This window comes from Natator depressus, chromosome 13 (genome assembly GCF_965152275.1).
Source record: "Natator depressus isolate rNatDep1 chromosome 13, rNatDep2.hap1, whole genome shotgun sequence".
Taxonomy (NCBI): Eukaryota; Metazoa; Chordata; order Testudines; family Cheloniidae; genus Natator; species Natator depressus.
In genome coordinates this window covers 18602139-18623802 of record NC_134246.1, presented here as the reverse complement: position 1 = coordinate 18623802, position 21664 = coordinate 18602139, and the positions used below count along the sequence as shown (strand labels likewise).

Genomic DNA, 21664 nt, shown 5'->3' with positions numbered 1-21664 from the left:
TCCTGAGGACAGAGTCTACAGCAGAGAGAACTGTGGCTTTGCTGCCAACACTAGCTGTTCTGGACCTGTCATGGAACAAGCAGAAGGCTGTGCTGTTGCCTTCCATGCTTTCTCTGCACAGCATTTAAAATCTCTTCTGGATCTCAGTCCAGACATGGCTCTGGCATCAAGTGGAGCCCTTGAGGCCTCTAAGTGCCTAATAGTGTCTGGGACACCAAATGTTTGACACCACAAGGGGGTATTCATGAAGCCCCAATGAATAGCTTTCAAGAAGGATGTACAAGCTCAAGATTCTGAGACACTGTCTGAAGAGTGCCAATGCACAGAGGCCCTCAAAGAACCACCTCCGATATCATTAAAAACTAAGACCAAGTTAATCCAAAGATTGCTAACGTTAACTAACTTCTGAATAAGCATAGTAATTGATTTTATGGTTTTGAATCTAAGTAATGTTAAATCCATGGTTTTGATATGAAACTAGGTAAAACTCAGCTGGTCCCCAACCCCCCTGAGTTATGATTTTAGATTTATATTTTGTTAGAACTGACCAGGAGGGTGGAACTGGAGAGGTATGAACACAGTCTGACCAAAGTTGAAAGTGTGCACACAAATCCCAGTAAAGATAAAACACTTAGTTTCTTACAGATTTTGTTGCAACAATACTATTCTAGTGCTGCGAGACAGCCAGGTGAGGACAGAGTGGTTCACTTCCCAGAATGTACCGCTTTTGTGTAGCCAACCAAATAGTGATCCGAACTCACATGGGAGTGTAATGACCCATCCACTCCCAGTCTTTATTCAAGCCTAACACTATTTCCCCATGTTTATTCCCCCCCGCCCCCCCCCCCCCCCCCCCGTTCCTCAGACGTTCTTGTCAACTGCTGGAAATGGCCCACCTTGATTATCACTACAAAAGGTCGTCGTGTCCCCCCCCCCCCCGCCCTCCTGCTGGTAATAGCTCACCTTACCTGATCACTCTCGTTACAGTGTGTATGGTAACACCCACTGTTTCATGTTCTCTGTGTATATAAATCTCCCCACTGTATTTTCCACTGAATGCATCCAATGAAGTGAGCTGTAGCTCACGAAAGCTTATGCTCAAATAAATTTGTTAGTCTCTAAGGTGCCACAAGTACTCTTTTTCTTTTTGCGGATACAGACTAACACAGCTGCTACTCTGAAACTTATTCTACCCTAGTAAACCTGCATGATTGTGTTGCTTTGGCAGCTGAACTGATGTAACAATTACACTCATAAAGTAGATTTAAGTGACACTTCTGACTACACTACTAGAAGTGCTTCCTAAGTAGTCTGTAAACTACTTAACGGCTTGTTTTCACTGCAACAGTTTAGCCCTGAGCTAGTACACTCAAGTTATTGCACTCTAGCTAGCCTACCTCGAGAGAGTGAATAAACTGCAAAACACCACTCCCACTAAACAAAGTGATTTGGTTAACATCACAGTGATCAGATTAACAGTTGAGCTGTTGTCACTTGAGCTACTGCATTACTAGCTTGATCATCAGTGGCACTTGAGCTTTAACCAGCCCCACACACGCCAACTAGTTGAGTTTAAAGCACCACTTAACTCAAGCTAGTGATTTGTGGACAGGAGTTGGGTTAGGGGCAAAATTTGAATTAGCTCAAATTAACAAGGCAGTGAACACAGGCTCTTACAGTTTCCATAGACACAGCTCAGGCAGCATAAGGGCTTCTATACATAGTGGAGTAATGCGTACTAACTTGTTGTGCAGTAATTGGTCTGCGGAGACCCTCTGCTGCACAATAAAAGTTCTCTAGTGCACTTTAATGTACAGGGAACTTTTAGTGCACACCAGAAGGGTCTACACAAGTGATACTTAGACTGAGGCTCGTGAGTCGCAAGTGGCTCATTAATGTATCTCCTGCAGCTCTTTGCAGTACATGATATTAAAACACTGTGTGATTTAATTATTAACCAATCTAAGTTATTACCCTATTGGGATTCTTTTACTATGTTATTAACCAATTGTAGTTGATAAAATAATACTTGGTCAGTCACTTTGTTCTGAGAATAATTTATAAATAGTAAATGAACAATTAATTCACTCTAATGTGGCTCTTTTGGGTAATGCTAATCACTAATTTGGCTCCGGGACCACTGAGGTCTGAGTATTACTGCTCTTAACAGACCAATTAATGCACAACATGTAAGTGCGCTTTAGAATTCACACCCCTGCAGTGTGCAGCACCCCCTTATGTAGACAAGTCCTAAGGGTATGTCTATACTTCAGAGACTATATTGGCATAGCTATACACCCACATCCCCGAGTGCAGACACAGCCTACTCCACTAGAAGAGATTTTTCTGTCAGTGTTGTAACACAACCTCCCCAAATAATGTTAGTTATACAGAAGCACTCTTCCATTGACAGAGCTGCATTTATATTGGAGGTTATGTTGGCATAGCTACATTGGTCAGTGGTGTGTTCTATTCACACCCCGACCAATATAGGTACGCTGATCAAGCGGAAGAGAATTACTCAGTTTTGTAGTCCAATAGCCCAGTCAAGTTTACCTGCTTATAAAGCTGCATCTTCTAATTCCAGTAGATTAGTTAAGACACTTACCAGAAAGACCTAGTTTAGAAGGAACTGTTGTAGAATAAGACTGAGGTGCACTCATGCAGCAGCAGGGGCCAGTGTTTTATCCAGATATATAATTTTTTTAAAAGGAGTATGGATCAACAATGGATTCCTGCCCTCTCTCTTCCCCCTCAAAAAAGTCAGCCCAAATTCAAATTTATGAAGAGAAACCAGACAATAACTACACATAAAATCAAAGAGCATACAAACTAGCCCTGAGTTAACCTGGACATCCACTGGTCACCTATTTTTAGAGAAAAACATTAATTTATGCCCCATTGTAAGCCCATTTTAGACTGCAACCTTAACTATGAAGTCATTACCAATTGATTTCATAACTAAACAACAATAAATGCAATATGTTGAACTGTCGATACATGGATACTAGCAAACCTGCAGCAAAACAAAACAAATGACAGAGAGGATTAAGTGCACCTATAAATTTTGATTTGGCTGGAACAATCTTTAGTAACCTAAAAATTGAGGGATCTGCATGACATTATATTCCACCGAAATAAAAGAAAAAAATCAAATTTAAAAAAGATCTAGTTCACAGTCTCAAGGATTTCTGCGCATCAGTTTCTCCGTAGCAGAGCATATAATATAGGATGGTATATTAGTCTTTGTAGACCAAGGTTATCTATTTAGATATCATATTAGCAACTCATTACATAGAACTCCTGACCATACTGGCTGAACTGGGTAATAACACAGTTTCACCAGCCAGGCTGGGTGATGCTAGTTTTGTGTTATACTCAGGTTGTACTGTAAAATAAATTCTAGCCTGCGTCTTAACATAAGATAATATGTGATTGTTAAACATTGTTGTGAGCCATGTAGAGACAGGGCCTTCAATTTGACTTCGACAAAAAATGATCACTACTAGTAAATGGTTACTGTACAGCTAATGGCTTACTTTCATTCTCAATTTTCTCTTTACAGTTTGTTCCTGAAGGCCTGTCTAAAACAGCATTGCTAACTGCAGTATCTATTTTTAGCATATATTTAAAATAAACCTTTTAATTCAATGGGAAGCTTCCATACTTGTGCTGGCATAAAACTTACTCATGGAAAGGATACAAAAAATAAAAGCAAAAAAGGAGACCCTTAAAGGAAGCTCACTCCAATGTCATTACCCAACTTATTTGGTGGAAGAGTGGTCAGGGGACTGTGTCTCTGTGAGATGAAACTCAGTTGGTGATGGTGGGGGATCTATTGGAGACTATACCACAGGGGGATAATGCCAGTTATCTGTGGTTTAAAAAAAAAACAAACAAAAAACAGGAGAGAGCAATAACAAATTTGTAAACAACCCTTGTATATTAGATATGTCAATTTATGCTGTTAATAAATATGAAAAAATATTTTTTGTTTTTAAAGCTGTCTTCTCTGGATGCTCCACTAATATATTTTTTTAAAAATCTAGGCCAAATTTACAGCTCAAGTGAGGCAGCGAATCAATAATACAGGTGAGTTCTCTAGCAAGAGGAGCCAAATTAAAGCTCTCAGAACTGTAGTTTCCTCCCATTTGAATTATGTTTTCATAGGCTTTTAGGGTATCAGAGAGCATATGACATAATGGAGAGTTCAGATTTATCATAGGAGAAAAGCAGTAAGGAAAAAGAAAGTTCCTGTCTCATTTGTGAACAACTGATATCTCTTACTGGCAAATTGTTTCAGATCCATATGGTCCATCTCTAGCACAAATATATTTGGATATGTTATTTTGCATGTGGATGTTGCACTAAAAGTTAACACACTCACATTCACACTCAAATTTGCTTTAACAGCAAATCATTTTAGAAAAGATGCAAATTTATTTTTTAAAGTGAAAAAGTAAAACAGCCTGGCTCTTCTGGCAAGGGTTCTAATCAGTGGTGCTGGAACAATTTTTATAGTAGGGGTGCTGAAGGCGGAAACCATGTATTTGGATTGTTCTTACCGCTTCAAGCCAGTGGCTGCAGCACCACCCCTACTTTCAACACCTATGGTTCTAATGCTGTATTATCAACCTGTTAGAGAGGAAAAGGAAATGGCTATTACTGGGATACAGTCCAGTCAGCTTTTGCCAAAAATGTAGGTTTTATAAATAAACTTTTACAAAATAAAATGCCAATGAAAATGTTTTCATTGTTTTTTCTTAAAATATTTGTGTTTGGATTTAAATCTTCACCAGCATTGTATTAAAATCTGAAAGTGTAATTGACTAATTTATTTTTATTATTTTGTATTCAAGCATTTTAGCATTGTATTAGAGCCTGAAAGTGTAATTGACTCATTTATTTTTATTATACAAATGGAGAGAAAATGCAATAATTAATGTAACAGCATAAAGAACAGAAAATGAATGACAAGTGTTTACATTTTCAGCTTTCTATGGTGTTATTTGCAAGATAAGACTTATTTTATATACAGTATTTGAATCAGACAGTGACCTTTGAAAGAGGTTCTTTAAAGAGCTCCACATTCAAAGATAAATCTTATCTCCATTGCAAGAGAGAAAAACTTGTATATCCTACGGCAGTAAAAGAAGCATGTGTGCACACAAATGTGCATGGATCTAGATCATGTATATTTATACCTCCCCTACAGCAGTAATATCCATCTGATTAAGAACAGACATAGGGGATAAACTGCATTGATCATGCATCTTTGTTCTCTTCCATTGTGCCCATTACTCCTGACCTCCACACTGCCATCTTCAATTAATCTTTCCTTTTCATCAATAATCCCTGCATTTCATTGCCTAAATCTGTGATTTGTCTTATGTTTGTCTAGTTATTTAGGGCCTGAATTTGCTCCCACCAAAATCAATACTTTTACTTCAGTGACAGTAAGATTGATCCCTTACAATGTAAGCTTTGGGGTGGCAACATGTTTAGTCTATTTTTGTAAGGCACCATATACATTTATGACACTGTATAAATGTTGAGTAGTAACAATCCCTCTCCACTAGGACTTCCAAACCATCATCGTGCCATGACATAAAGTTGCAATATGACTACATATTCCAGGACCTCTGAAAGTACATTGTGACTTCTATCTCAAAGGTTTTCCCTGTAACACTAATGAAAGAAATGGGATTTTTCTTGCACTATTTAAGTTGTACCTACCACTTGTTTTCAAATGTACAGTAAAGAGATGTAGAACCTAAGGAGGACATATATATAAGGAAATGCTACTCTGGATTCCCTAAACCCAACTAAAAAAAAAACAACATTCTGTTGCAAATTTACCACCCCTTCATACGTAAGATCCCTCTCACTCATCCCATCACAAAAAAATCCCATAAGATCCCTCTCACTCACCCCATCACAACATTTGGCTTTCAAAACGTACTATTGTAAAGCAGTGGTTTTTTTTTATGTCACTCAACAAGCACCTCTCCAACAATGTAAAGGTACTGGACTCTGAAGGGAATCCCAATCCAGTCCTCTGGAAGGAAAAAAATGGAGCCTCAGGATGGAACAAGAGCCATTATAAAGTGGGTAGTAGGAGATTCTACTGTATATCAGTCACAACACAAGCTGCATTTATTTACTTAACACCCAACAATTTTGATTACCACATGGAGATGCTGAATTGCTGCCTGGACATTTCCCTCTTCATTTTCCTTGGTTTCAGCAAGGTAACGTCTCACCATTAAAGATTGCCAATAAACTAGAACCCTCCTCCTGGCTTTTTAAGCTTCTACAATTACCATACACACTACATTAAGTTGACTTCAACCCTTGCTTAGTTTTAAAAGTTTCTTTTGATGTATCAGGCCCACTTACTAGCCACTTATATAACAGAATATCTGAAGCTTTAAACTACGTATATGCTTTTCCCATTATGTTACCTACATAAGCACAACATTAGAAGCAAGTCTATTAATTCCTTTCTGAGATAGGAGAGATCCGACAAATATCAGGTGGAGTTCATATTGGCCTTAGCAAGGCTAATCAATCCTGTGTGTGTTCTGCCAGGACCTTCTTAGACTGAATAAAACTGAAATAGGAGGTCTCTGAAGATTCCATAGTACATTTAGGACTACGACGGCCATTATCCCTCTTTTGCAGATGGCAGACATCACTTCTGTTCTATTTCAATAAAACCTGAGAAGCCTTTTTGTTAAATGACTAAAACTTAAAAATTGTAATCGTTACAAAGCAGAGCAGTCCATTAATCAGGTCTCGCGACTATCACAGAAATGCAGGAAGTGCCATACATATGCATCCGATGAAGTGAGCTGTAGCTCACAAAAGCTTATGCTCAAATAAATTTTTTAGTCTCTAAGGTGCCACAATTACTCCTTTTCTTTTTGCCATACATACAGGAAGAGATCAGTGGTCCATCTAGTTAGGACCCCTCTCTCCAGTAGTGGCTTAAGCCACATGCTTCAAGGGAAGACCAAAAACTCTACAACATACCTGACCTGCTGTTCAAAATATACCATGAGGGGAAAAATCCTTCCAGACCCCAGCTGACAATTATCTTATTCCCAAAAGATGGAAGACCGATAGGCTCTTGTAGTTTTTTGTTCTAGCCACTCCAATGTAACTGCAGATGCTGTTCTTATTCCTATCTATCTAGCCCCCCCCCCTTTTTTTGGTGTAACTAAGCCTCAGTAATATCTTGCAACAACCAATTTCTTGGATTAATTGTATGCTGTTTAAAATAAGTCTTTCTAACCCATTTAATGTTTTGCCTTTAGTTTTCATGTTTGCCTTTGTATTATGGGAAAGAACAAATGAAAGCACCAGATGGCCCTTCCCCACAGTATGCAATATTTTATACCCATTGACCTTTCCAAACTAAGGCACTGATCCTGCAAGCTGTTCTGAGATGACAAGCCCCATTCTTGCATTAAGTCCTACAGACTTTAGGGAGGCTCTATGCAGACAAAGATTGGGCTGTATGGAACAGCCTGCAGAACCAAATAGTCTAATCTTTTAATATTTCTCTCATTCTTCAATAGGATATCATATAGGCAATATTAAGATATTTAGCTCACTGATGTTAAGCTGAGTGTATTTACCCCACTACAATGACTGAACCTTTCATTTATTTTTGTTAACTTCCTTTGTTCAACTTCAGCATAAAATAACAAAGTCAATGTAGTCATTCTTTTTTATTTCAGTAGAGTCAGACGCATCTGTGGTACACTTCCACAGCTCTACAAGCAAAGAGAGACTAACCTGCTTTTACATTTTGGGTACATGAAGCACAAATCAACATTGCTTAATAGTAGGCCAGAGTTAATTTCTGCAAGCACTGCTTGCAACCCAAACCTACTTGCTGATGAGGCAGATATAATTGATTTTCTGTATATTTTCTTTGACCCAATATACATAAGAATAACCTTACAGAAAACAAAAATACCTGGTCACTCACTGCTAAGGCTGGCACCACAAACTATTTCCATCTCCTAGCTACAGGCATTGCTTATTGTTTTAAAGTCTCCTAATGTATCTTCAGGCTAAATATTTTTCAAATTCACTTACCAAAATAAGAAGGCAATAAAATAAGTACAATGGCAATAGCAGCTGTATTGTCCAAGCCAACTGGTTTAGAAGCAGCACAATATACTGCCATTTAGAAAACCAGAAGCAATTTTAGCACCTGGTCCATTACTGTAAAGATGATGAGCTTGGGCCTGTGAGCAGGAAGGAAAGAAAACATCAGAGCATTCCACTCCTACTCTGTTAACCAACTCATGGAACAGTTCTGAAGTTGGTGACACAGAAGAATTAACTTCTGTCCGCTTTACAAAAAAAAAGAGGCACTGCTATAGTCACCACTTAGAGGAGACCCAGGATAAAACAGTAGCTGCAGAATCAAGGGCTAAGATTTTTGTTGTTGTTTTTGCTTCACTTCTGAGATGGGGCCAGATATTCAACTGACAACAAAGAAACAATTTAAATTACAGAGTTATAAAATTATAAAGGAAGAAGCAAAGAAAAGGTTAACCAAAAGGTAATAGGATATGGTTAAGCAGCCCCATGCAATTAGTCCAAGCATACAACTCTGAACACTTAACTGGAGTGATTCCCAAATCAATAACTAAATAAAATTGAGCTCTTTGGGGCAGGTATTGTCTCTTATTTGTTTATATTTATTACGTCTTGAACAATAGGGCTGAGGCCTCTAGGCACTACTGTGATACAAATAAATACATGTTTTATAACAAGATAGTTGCAAATAATTTTCTCCTTTATTTACCTGCCAAGATTTAGTTCAGGACTCTAGGGTTTTCCTGTAAGACCAGACTATATACAGAATGGGAAGAGAGGGTCATTGCACTTCCCTTCCCTGAGCATAATGATATCACTGTCAGCTGCTGGAGGGGAAACAGAATCTTGCAGTCAAGTTTTATAGCAGGTAAATAAGCCTTCTGCAGTTTCACTTCTACCACAACAAACCCACCATCTTGTTTGTCTTTTATTATCTTTTCTTTATTTTTCTCTTTTTACATGCCTTACACATGTGTATAGTGTTTCCATGGAATACTGAGTACAGAAATATTGCTAATTAAACACAAACTCAATTTGGGCAAATGCCGTCTTCTACTGTTCATGCAGCACATACCTTTATTTTACTTAGAAATTAAAATTGGTACAGTTACAATGACTAGAAAAGCATAATGCACTGGTTATTTCTTGAAACAGGTAGATCCACCTTGTTTGACAGTACTGTAAAGCCCTGAGCTGGTCTCAGGCAATGCCCACCAAGCGTTAATGTAAACCTGTGCAAAAGATAACCAGAGTAATATCATAATTCAGAAGGAAGATATGTTAAGGAGTCTAACTCCCAGTGAATGGATAAAGGCAAATGTGGCTGGATGAGTGATAAAGGCTACTTGCTCCCAAATTGCTCTGGCTCAGTTTCAGAGTAAAAGAGCAAACTGGAGTAGTACTTTTTTGGGAGAAGTGGAGGTGGAGGAAGGAGCAATAAATAACTCAAGTTAACTGTATCTCAATCTCATCTGTAACATAAACTCCAGCTAAATTCTCAGTAGAACCCAGACATTTTGAACCTTTTAATTACAGTTCCTTTAAATTCAGCTGGAAAGAAGGAGCCATCCAAATACAGCACAATAACTTAGCCCCTTCCTGCCTCATCCTGAACTGCTGATAGCATACACCCCCAGAAAATCTTCATCCTCCTAACCAATGGAAATCCTATCCACTCTTTGCTGCAAATGAATGAGAAATTGTATGTATTTACATCACGTGAGTGTCTCCCAACTTGCAAAAATCACGTCCTTAAATTAGAATTTCTCAGTATTGCTAATTTCCACACTCCCACCCACTTTGGGATCCACTTTTGCCCACGCCTCTAGCAATGTTCACTGAGCTCACTACAGGTGTAATATGCATCAATTCCCATAGGGGAAGAGAAGTGATAGCCAAGAACCTGTTCCTGTACCTCATAGGTTAACTTCCAGATCCTCTAGGAATGTGCTCTGAGCACAGTGCAGAAGCAACATGCTCCATCTCCTATAAAAGTGGAAGGGGAGGAAGACAACACTTTGAACTATAACACTCATCTCCTAGTCCACTGTCTTTCACACCTGGTACAACTATCTCAGGACTCATTCCTGATCTTCTTTCTGGCAAGATATTATAAATGCAGGAGTAACAGATTTTCACTGATTCCAGCCCTTAAACCTCGCAAAATATCTCTTATTCTGGAAGAGTATAGCAAGAACTATATATAGCAACAGTGAAAAACTGATAGTTAAAAGCCAAGATCCTGCAGTGCCTCGCTAGTTATTATTTGCAAACCAAAGATATAATATTAGAAATTAACATTACTTACTGAATTTCTGATAAAATGATACTGAATAGGTCTGTTCCCAGATTCCTCCGGTAGCTGTATCTTGAGATGTGTTGGATGCTAATTCTTGTTTTCTGAAACAAAAACAACTAGAAAATAATCCTGTACAGCAGGGAAGGGTGAACAAAATCTTTTAACAGGGCTCATTCATTTCTTACTTCTGTGAAACCGTATTGGTGTATTTAATATACCAGTTTCTCAGTTTGATCCATTAAAACTGGATTTTTCAAAGGAGAGCAGATGACTCAAGGACTAGGAATGACTTTAAGAGGCTTTCACATATAGGTTACTGGTTCAAATGCAAACCAGGATTTTAACTGCTAAAAATTTCATTCCTGTTTGTTACCTCCATTAAATGAATTTGTAGTCTCAATCTATTTTCTAGTAGATAAATTTCTGCATCACAAACCAGGATCATAACTGGCCCTTTTAGTGGCAGTCTCAACATAGAGTCTAAGACTGAATTGGTACTGCATGTCACAATTAAAGCATATAAGGGAAGAGGGGGAACCTTGCACTACCACTAATCCACTTGTAACCTCTGTAAGTGCATATGAGGTTGTTCATTTTCAATACCAATTCCATTTTAGGCCTTTACTGAAACTACCAATAGGGGAACCAATTGTCATGCTGGGTTGAGAAATGGGGACTCCACTGGAAACTGTCCTGAATCTAAACATTAATTTGTTATCTCTCTGTCCCCGCTGTAAATTTTTTTGCACGAGCTCCTGAAACTGGATCCATGTGACTGAACATTTGTCCAAGTCCTGTGAGGATCTGATTGGGGCCTATGTCATTAAAATATTGGGCCACATATAAACTAACTTAAAAAACACTCTCCCTTTAAAAAAAAGTGACCATACATATAGTTTTAACTGTACGATTCGATTGTCTTTGAAAATGTTACTTGAGAAATGTTAAAAAGGATCTTAATCCTCTTGCAGTTGTCTCCAAGAAGCACAGAAAAGGGCATAGAATTAACATTTATCAGGATAGATAGATAGATAGATAGATAGATAATTAGGAAGAAAAATCTAGAGCCCCATTCTGCAAATGCTTGCGGACATGTGTAACTTAACTCCCACATAAATACTCCAGTAGAGCTCAGAATTGCTGCTCATGTGAATGGTTACATGTGTGATTAAGTGTTTGCAGGTTTCGGGCTTAAGCCACTTCTCATTCACAAATGTCAGGAAAACTGATAGTGGAAGATATTAAGATAAATGAAGAATATCAGTTTCATGTAGCTTTCTTATCATATTTGATTGCACAATGTCTATGATAATAAAAGATAACTGTATAAATGTTAATGATAACACTAGTTCTGCATGGCTTAAATTAAGTACAAGGTTATTCAAATGTGAAGATGGTCAGAAAAGTTAGGCTCCAATGCTGGAAAAAATTCTGCCAGGGTAGACCCTGAGCTGGCACAGGACCGAGTGAAATCAGTTGGTCTTCATGCCACTGTACAGACTTGAGTGTGCTGAAGCAGCAGGCCTATATTTGTAAAAATGTCTCCTTCTTAATCATCTGATTCCTTCATCTGTCAAATATCAGCATATACTTTAAAGAAAAATACAGGTTTCTTTTCCTGTTTTTCTTTTTAGAACCAATACAACTAACAAAGAGCAACATATATTCTATTCTGTCTCAAGCATCATCTAGCAAATTGTCAGTTAAATTCTGCTAATGTATTCTTTATTAATAGGGATAATGCCAGAGGCAGATAGTGTTGTATGTGAATGGATATTTAGATCTTATTTTATATTTGCAGTACTTGGCAGTTAGAACAATCCATCTTTTTATTTGTAAACTAGATCCAATGACAGAAAGCATACAGAATCCCATGACATAATTTAGCAAGGGAAAATGTCACTGATTGTTTTCCTAGGTCAGAACAATTTCAGTATTAGTCCTTTCTGCTTACTCATAGCAGAATATGACCAATTGCTATTGTATCAAGTAAAAGTGTCTCAGAAAGACTGTGCTCATTCTGCATACTATGGTAATAATAGCAGCCTCACCTCTGCTCAGACCAGAAACAAGAACTTTATTTTTAAGCCAATCTACTAGTTGCTTTTGATGCTAAAAATTAATTACTTTCACAAGACACTTTAAAATAGTTACTGTATTCAGTATAGCTGACCAAATAATTTGTAATAAATAATATATTGCAAAAGTTCAGCCTCTTCTTCCATTACCAGAAAACCTGCAAGTGGATCACTTTTCTTCAGATATATTCAGTACTCCCAGTCTCAAGCGCTCAAAAATCATAATTTAGGCCCCCCAAAATTAATTACTTTAACTTAATCATTTTAAAATAATAAATATTAGGTCTTTTTATTTGCTTTCTTTGTTTGAGCCATTGGGGTTCACCTTTTCCAACTTTTTCTCCATAATCATAGAAGATTAAAAAAACCTCCATGAAACTAGAGATTCTTACACTGAAGGAGCTGGGTCTTTAAGAAAAACACCAAATATCACAAGACTTGTGATTAAATTACAAGAACTGGTAAACACAACAAAAGTTTGCAAATATTTTTCACTGTAAATTGATCATGATTTATAAACAGTTCACTGAGAGTACTTGATATTGGACTGATTTTGGGTAGTTGAGACAAGTAACACTGTTTCTACTTCCCAAACAAATGAACATACAAGTACTTGTGAAGCGCATACCTGTGAGTGTAAATATAAAATTCAGTTTATCTGGCTACATATGCCTGAAACTTAGACACGGACCAAAAATGAGGCATGAACATGTCCAAACTGAATTTATTTAAAAATGCAGCTGAATATTCACAGGAATATCACTCAGATTTAGTAATAAGGAATTTCAGGGACCCAAAATAAGTACTTTTATATTAATTGGAATGTATGTAACATTTGATAAGTAATAAATGATGGAAAAAGTGATACTAACTTTAGGACTGCTGAAGAGATTTTCTCCTCTACAAATACTTGTTTGAAAATTTTCACTTCCCATTTAAATTCACCATTGGATTCATGTGAGTAGAGCCTTGCGCTGCCACACAGGTTCACTGAAGTCAGTTCAAGTTCAGCATGGCTTGAAAGGCTCCACCCTTTATTTGACTTTAGGATGGGGCCAAAAATCTTTTATTTCCCCATCGCCTGAATTATTTCACAATACTGACGAAGGATCCTTCACTCAAGCCTTTCTCTAGGATGCCCTTTCAAGACTCCATTGTTTGCTTCTCAGTCAACTGACAATGGTTTTCCTTAGTTCAGTATGGGAAGTTCCAGAACGTTCCCTCTGAGCTATTGTCCAACACTACAGCCCTTGAAAACTCTTCAAAGTTTCAATGAATTTTTGACTAGTTGGAAAAAAGCCTGACATCTCAATGAAAGTTCCTCCCCACATTTGAGAAAAGTAGACTTTCACAATTCAGGCACCCAGCAGTCCCATTTTTTCAATCAGGTCTGTCTGTCAGCAACAGCACCAACGATGGAAGCCCAGCCGCTTAGCCCAGATAGGAAGAGCTGCAGGCTGCAAAAAGCTGTTGTATTTTTGTAGTGGCTGCGGTGCTGCTTGTTTTAAGACATAGCATTGCTGGCTGGGACCCGAGCTCTGCGTCGGCGTATCTCCCACGGTAAGGAAGAGACCTAGGCCACTCAGCTCATGAGTGTCACGCAGCCCGAGAGCCACCCGGCCTCTGAGGTGGCCCCACCCGGCTGCGATTACGATAGCTCAGTGCATGGTGAAACCTGCCTTCTCCATGGAGCCGCCTCCCACTGGGATGGGTCTGTCAGCTCCAGAAGGGGCACCCCAACATAGGGATCAAGATGGAGCGTTGCCTACTAGGACCTGTCGCCTCCATGGAGCCACCAGCTGCTAGGACTGAGGCGAAGCAGCGCGCTGAGGCCTGCTGCAGCCACACCGATACAAGGACAGTATAGAGCAGCGCGCGCTCAGAGCTCCACCCACAAGAGGGAGGCAACCCTTAGCGACCGCTCCAACCCCTCCCCTAAAGGGTCGCCTTAGTTGTCTTCTGTAAGCCCCACCCACTGCAGGTGGAGTCACACAGATCCCGCCCCCTGACTCATTTCATTAGCTAGAGTCAATGTCACTCATGAGGACCCTGACAGCCGTTCAGGGCATCTAACGGCGTTTTATGCCCCGCTCCCTCTGGAAGCCACACCTCCAGGTGGCACAGCGATTAACCGGTAAAGCTGTCAATCATAGAGCTCCTGGAATGTGACTGGCTGAGTCTGGGTTGTGGGTGGGTAGTTGGGGGGGGACAGCGGTGTTTACTGTGCGTGAGGTGAGGAGGGTGTTGAGAAAGAACCACCACCTCTTTTCTGGACCGGGACCACTGCCTAGGCCCTCGGGGGCTACTACTATCATGGGGCTCCGGAGGAAGAACAAGAGCCCGCCCGTGCTAAGCCATGAATTCGTGATCCAGAACCATGCGGACGCCGTGTCTTGCCTGGCTATGGGCCTCCTGCTGGGGCTTATGTTCGAGGTACGGGGGTTGGGGGCTTTGCCTGCGGCTGCCGAGCGCGAAACACCCACCCCAACCGAGCCGTTCCGGCACTTTCGACCTGCCCCACCCCTGCAGTTCTCTGAGCAGCGACCGAGCCTGTCCTATCTTCCCCGCTCTCCTCTTACTCCTCCCCTGCCTTTCGGGCTGAATCACACCCCTGCTTCTCCTGCCTCCCCAGCGCCTCACCTTGTGACTCACCCCGGCTCTCATCTCTCCCCTTCACTTCCCCCATAGTGGGGCACTGTCATTGTTGTCTCTCCCTCTCTGGATCCTCCATGCTCGCTCGTTCCCTCTGCTCCATCTGCCAGACCCCACATCCTACGCCCCAATTCCATCTGACTCTCCTCCCCTAGTCCTCGCCCTGCTCTCCTGGATCCCCACTGCCACACAACTTTTTTTGCCGGCCGCCTTTCCTATCTTCTTCACCCGTATTCCTTCCCAACAAGCCCCTCATTCCCATCGATCCTCCTGGAGCCAGATCTGCCCTTTCTTTTCTGCTTGGTTTGTACTTTTTCTTAAAAACTTTCCAGTGGTGGAAACATGGGTAAGAGTGCTATTGGAGACAGAGCTCCAGGTGGACACTGCTGTTTTAACCACCATATTGTCTTGACCTGTTCTGAGCAAAGTTGGATGACATTGCAGTTAAAATGCTGCTGGCAGTCCACCTCTATTATTGCTGCTTCTGTTGCTCTCACTGACTCAGGTCTACTAATGATGGGGAATCTGAAGAAAAATGCTAGTGTAGACACTGCCTTAGACTTGTCTCCAAATCCCTCCTCTCTTATATATTTTAAAGTTCTGTTAATAAAGTTAGATTTCCTAATTAAATGAAGGTGTCACCCTTTCATCAACCTCTTTTGGTGCCTTGGTTGAATCTTGTAGGCTGTGTTCTCTGGGATAAAATTGTTGTGTCATGATGTTGTATGTGTACCTTGTGTCAATCTAGAAGATGGTTAGTTTGATTTTACTGTCTCTCTCAAGAATGGGACTACCCAGTGAAACAGATAAGGCAGATTGCTTGCCTTTTGTTTGGGGTTTTATGGAGATAGGTGGGAAGGGGAGTTGGCTGGGCTGTGGAGGGGGAGACATAGTTTTCCAAACTGTGACAACTTATGTCTGGGAGAGGTGGTAAGTATCTTACTGAAACAATCTCAACATCACTCATCACTTGAGCAAGATTTAAAATTAAACTTTTTAAAGATGAGAAAACACTTTGAAATACTTGGTTGAAAGGTACTATATACTGCTAAGTAATATTCTCTTTAAGGGTTCGTTCTTCTTTACTGCTATGCTAGTCCTGTAGACTTCAGGGCATTATTATGTTGGAAGAGGGTGGAGAATGGAGTCCTGATCATCAAATAATGTTCCTCCAAATGAATAACAGATGCTAAGTTGGGTGATAGTGTTGTCTGCTGCATCAGAAGTGGTACAAATTGAAGGGGATATATGATGCAGAACTTGAACGCTGGGATAGAAAGTGCAGTTGTGGAGAATCAGTACTTACAAGAGGAGGCTGGAGGTGGGGAAAGAGAAGGACAGTTCAGATGGAAAAACTTTGATTTGCCTATAAGGACTAATGGGATTTTTTTTTTAATGTGAATCCCAGTAATATGAGATAAAGTGGATGCATTGGTCAAAAATTAGAATTCTAGATCACATAAATTAAAGCTCTGGGATCAAGGTGTGGGAGAGAAGGGAGGCGAGTTTTTTTTGTTTGGGTTTTTTAGTCTTAAGGACCAGTTTTAAAGAGACTGGTTTATTTTTTGGCTGCTAAAAAAACAGTTTGTGAAATTGTTTGTAAATCCTTGTTCAAATGCAGTAAGGTCTTGTGTAAACACAAATCTTTACAGACTTGTATAATTGACACAGTGATACTGATCTAACTTATTCCTGTACAGGAAGGAGTATAAGCACTTCTACACCAGTATAATTGCATCAGTAGTGAGGTTTAAACCAGTTTTAACTATATCAATAAAATATCACACTCCTAACTGACCTAGCTATACCAATACAAAACCTCTAAGTGTAGTTTGTACTGGGAATAATCAGCTGCATTCAGTGAACAATATTTTCTGATATGTCCTCCTGTCTGCAGTCAGTTCAAATTATACAACATAGGCAAAGATACAATGATCTTATGTAGCAAGATAATTTTTATGTAGCAATGCAATTTTGGGGAAAGTTGATTGAGAAACCTGTAACTACTTGGTTCCTGATGACCATGAACAAATTATTATTAAACATTATTATAGGATCCACTCTGGCCTTCAATTGGAGTGGGCTGTGCTTGTCAATGTCATGAAAGATCTGAAGATTTCAGATCAGGGTCGCTTGATTGTTTTGATGGTGCTTAGACCTCCACAGTTGTTGATGAGATCGTGGTTTGAAAAATCTATTCATCCAGGAAAATGAGAACTGGCCCTGATGGGTAAGGAAATATATGCTAACAATTTACTAATTGAATTTCAAATGAATGCTGAAGTTTCTAGCCCTTATAATTCAGAAGGTAGCATTCTGATTGTAAAACAGTAGTGTCATCTTCCTGAGTCTGAAGGTAGGCAGCTGCAGAATTGAATCAACAAAATTGCCTCAATTCAATTTCCTCAAATTCCCTCTCATGCTTGCGCTGCTGCCCCAGGGATCTCCCTGCATAAGTGTCCTTAAACAGTTTTTTTTACAGACAGTATTTCCTGTTATGGTGTCTGAATTTTGCATGTATCTTAAAGTGCCATGAAAAAATAACTACTGTCTTTAGTCTCTTCAGTAATGTATTTGGTAGAAATAGATTGTATTTCACTTATTTAAAGCCCATTGACTGACTTTTTTAAAAAAACCACCACCACCCTAAATATTAATGACAGAACTGGAAGTGTGAGTTAGTCTTATCTCTCTTTGCTTTGAGGACATGTGTTCCTTATAATTTTATAAAACACAAGTTCTTCTTCACTCAGCGCACAGTCAACTTGTAGAACTCCTTGCCTAGGAGGTTGTGAAGGCTAGGACTATAACAGGGTTTAAAAGAGAACTGGATAAATTTTCATGGAGGTTAAGTCCATTAATGGCTATTAGCTAGGCTATTAGTAAGGAATGGTGTCCCTAGCCTCTGGTTGTCAGAGGGTGGAGATGGATGGCAAGAGAGAGATCACTTGATCATTACCTGTTAGGTTCACTCCCTCTGGGGCACCTGGCATTGGCCACTATCAGTATACAGGATACTGGGCTGGAGGGACCTTTGATCTGACCCAGTATGGCCATTCTTATGTTCTTACAATCGTATTGTGGTTGCTACAAAAGTAAAATGTCTACTTGTACTTGCATTCTCAAGGAAACTCTTATCAAAGTGCATGCTTCTTATGTAATGGTAGATTAGGCTGCTTAAATGTTTATTGCAGGATAACTGTGAAAGGCCCATTTGTTTCTTGCCTCATTACATTTTATATTTACCTTTAATTGATTCAAATAACTGTTGAAGATGTGAAATCCATCCTGCTAATTAGAAGGAAATATGAGTTTTAGAAAACTGTTAGTTTGACCTGCTTGAGAATTTATTGGCAGAGTCCTGACTGCTATTTATAGTAACTTAGTTTTCAGATATCTATGCTACCTCTTTCCAGCGTTCTGAAGGAATGGAGGGCCATTTTGTAAAGTTTGTATTATATTAATGCTGCAAAGAGAAGTATGGTCATCTGCATGGTCTGTCAAAGCTAAGTTGTTAACACTGTAGTTGTAGAACTTAGATGCCTTCAAACAAAAGGGTTTGAAACATACTGTGTGTACCAAATTTTCTTCTGTCAGACAGATAAAACTCCTGTTCACATCCAGCACTTTTACAAGAAAATTAAGAGCATATTTCTCTATTAGCTCCCATGTAAAACATGTGTTAAAAATGTTAAGGATGCAAAGTCAAGCACTCAAAAGTTGGAAAATGCCAGAATTAAGGTTGCTCATACACTGTATCATAAAATATATGTACAATCTTAAATTACAGGACCATGTACTATTTTTAATAGGACAGTTGCCCTATTCATTGCACAGTGTGGACAGTGCTTGCTGAATGGTTATCTATTCTCTTTGTTCTCATTATTTGGTGTATGTCCTCCATGCCATATTTACTGCACAGCATCCAAACCCTGCAGTCAATACAGAACTGTTGATTTCCTCATGGGCTTTTCTGTGGTACTGATCATGAAGCACTCAGTACCATAAACTTATCTTCATAACATATCCTTTGAAGTGTGGATGGGGACCGAGGCCCAAAGAAACAAAGGTCAAATGTGTCAATTTTGGGTGTCCAACCTGAGACACCTAGGGCCTGTTATTTTTCAGAGTCCCTAGCATTTTTATAGCACTCGATATGTTCTGTGCACATTTACCTTTGACTTCAGTTGCAACTGTGAGCGCCCTTTGGTAAATCTACCCCCAAGTTTCTCAAGTTGGGCACTAATAAAATAAGGAACACACAAACAAAAACTTTGCAGAGGGCCACTAATTAAATGGCTTGCCCAGCATCATATAAGAACCCTGTGGGAGAGACAGGGATAAAATCTAATTATTCGCAGTGTCATTCAATTGTCATAACCATAAGGCCATCCTTTGTCTTCCTGCAGTCCCCTGCCTCACAGTGCATCTTTCATTTTCTGCAACAAATGAGGCAGGGGTCCCATAGACAAGTCTGATTTACTACATAAACTGGATTCATTCCCTGAGTACTGCCCATCTCGTGTACTGAGTGAGGCAGGGATCCTGTGGAGAAAAAATAGTGTATGATACTGTAGGTAAAGATTATCATAATGCATTTCAGAAGCAGCCTTAATTCTGGCATTTCATAACATCTGAGTGCTTGACTTTGCAACCCTAATTTTCTTTTAATACAGTGGTTTTGAATGTAATGTTTTGGGTTGTTGTGTTTTTTTTTTGTTTTTTTGTTTTTTTTTTAACTTAGGACCTAATACATCATGTGCAACTATATGGACTCCTCCCCTCCCTCCCCCCCCATGAGTCATCAGCAAGATAGAAACCTTTAGATCCACAGCACACATCTCTGACACTTGAGCTAACAGCATAACTGGTGGCAGTAAAAGGCTGTTTATCCTCTGTGAACCAGCCCCTACGGGGGAATGAAATACACACTTTGCCAGTGGGTTTCACAACTATTTGCTAGACAGCACAGGAATGTTGAGACTCAAGACTCATCAGTCTATTCCAGGCTCTGGAAAACAGAGTTCTCTAGTGGCTATAGAAGAGGGGTGGGGAACCTCTGGCCCCCTGCTTAATTTCATCTGTCTCACGGCAAGTCTCCACGCTGTGGGCTGAAAGCCCTGAGCTTTGGTGCCCCCCCCCCACCCCGTGGGCCTGGAGACATGAGCTCTGGCTGGACCTGCTGCGGGGGGAAGCTAGGGTGCCAGGCCAGTTGGTTGGCTGCCCCTGCAGCCCCTAGGCGCAGGGGCAATCAAGAAAGCTCCAAGTCCGCATGCACCTATCTACGCTTGCAGGCGCCGCCCCCACACTCCCATTGGCCGGGAACTGTGGCCAATGGGAGCTGCGGGGGCAGTGGCTCTGGGCACAGGCAGCGCACACTGCGCAGAGCTGCCTGGCCACATCGTGGCAGCTTCCGGGAGCAGCGCAGGGCCAGGGCCGGGGGGAGCCTGCCTTAGCCCCACTGCACAGCTGACCAGGAGCTGCGTGAGATAAGCAGCGCCCGGCCGGAGCCTGCATCCTGCACCCAACCCCCTCCCAGACCCCTCGCCCTGAACCCCCTGCCCTAGTCATGAGCTCCCTTCCGCACCCCAACACCCTCCCAGAGCCCCCCACCCCAACCCTGAGCCCACTCCCACACTTCAAACCCCTCAGCCTCCGCCCACAGCCCCCTCCTGCACCCTGAACCCCTCATTTCTGGCCCCACTGTGGAGCCTGGGAGAAGCTCCGTGCCCCCCTGCGGGGCTGTGTGCGGCCCGTGACTGAGTTTTTGTTTTTTGTTTTTTTTCCTTTTTCTGTGGGTCAGTGACCCCTGACAGAAAAAAGGTTTCCCTCCCACCCCTGCTGTAGACCCTTCTTTACCTCTCCATCCTCTGTACTCCTTCTGCCTCTTCCCCAGCACATACCCCTGAAGCTTGGCTATGCCTCTGTCATCAGTCCCTGGCAATCAGGAGAAGCAACTGTAGGGGAAGTCCTGCTTAGCCTCTGGACTGTTGTGCTGGAGCATGCCCAGTACAGTCAGAATCTTTGGAGAATTTATCTGTCAAACTAAGAAGCCTCTACTGAACGTGTGAAAACTCTGACTTTTCTGCGGCTTTTAACTTGGCCATATTTGGGTGGATTTTGATGGAGATAACAAAAGGCACATCCTTGACACTAATGTGATGTCTTGTCCAATTGCCAAATGTTAAGTCTCTGCTTCAAAGCATGGAGGTGCTAGAGCTTCTCAACAATACAGTCATAAGCATTTTTAAACATGGGTACAACAACATATTTTTCCCTTACCTCATCCTGAGAAACTGTTGAATATTTTTGCATAGACAATTTTTGTTGTTTAAAAAAGTTAATATGCAGCAGAGGACTGATATGGGAAAAGCCTGGATGAAAGTTTAAATTCAAAATAAGGTCTTGTAATGGAAAGTATTAGGTAACCTTAACTCTAGGTGTCACTACCAGCTGCACATACATGCTTTACTGTCTAAACCCTGTTCTAAATATACCATTAAGGAGAGGAGTTCTT

The 21664-nt window shown here is 40.5% G+C and overlaps 2 protein-coding genes across 7 annotated transcripts in view; one reads left to right on the top strand and one right to left on the bottom strand.

The window, feature by feature from the left end:
• The window catches only part of ZMYND8 (zinc finger MYND-type containing 8), a 122407-nt gene extending 108815 nt beyond the window's left edge, over positions 1-13592 (bottom strand). For 4 of the 6 annotated variants that reach the window (XM_074970056.1, XM_074970060.1, XM_074970065.1 and 1 more), the window contains exons 1-2: positions 13368-13445; positions 10427-10533 (exon numbers count right to left, since the gene is read on the bottom strand). In XM_074970056.1, coding sequence (XP_074826157.1) covers positions 10427-10533; positions 13368-13430 — 170 coding nt within the window. In that variant the 5' untranslated portion in view covers positions 13431-13445. Of the gene's footprint in view, positions 1-10426; positions 10534-13367 lie in introns of those variants that run through there. The other 2 variants (XM_074970057.1, XM_074970058.1) reach the window with 2 other exon arrangements.
• A 1122-nt stretch (positions 13593-14714) lies between these two features.
• LOC141997627 (translocating chain-associated membrane protein 1-like 1) overlaps positions 14715-21664 on the top strand; it is a 48575-nt gene continuing 41625 nt past the window's right edge. Inside the window, exon 1 of the mRNA XM_074970051.1 lies at positions 14715-14928. Coding sequence (XP_074826152.1) covers positions 14809-14928 — 120 coding nt within the window. The 5' untranslated portion in view covers positions 14715-14808. The remainder of the gene's footprint in view (positions 14929-21664) is intronic.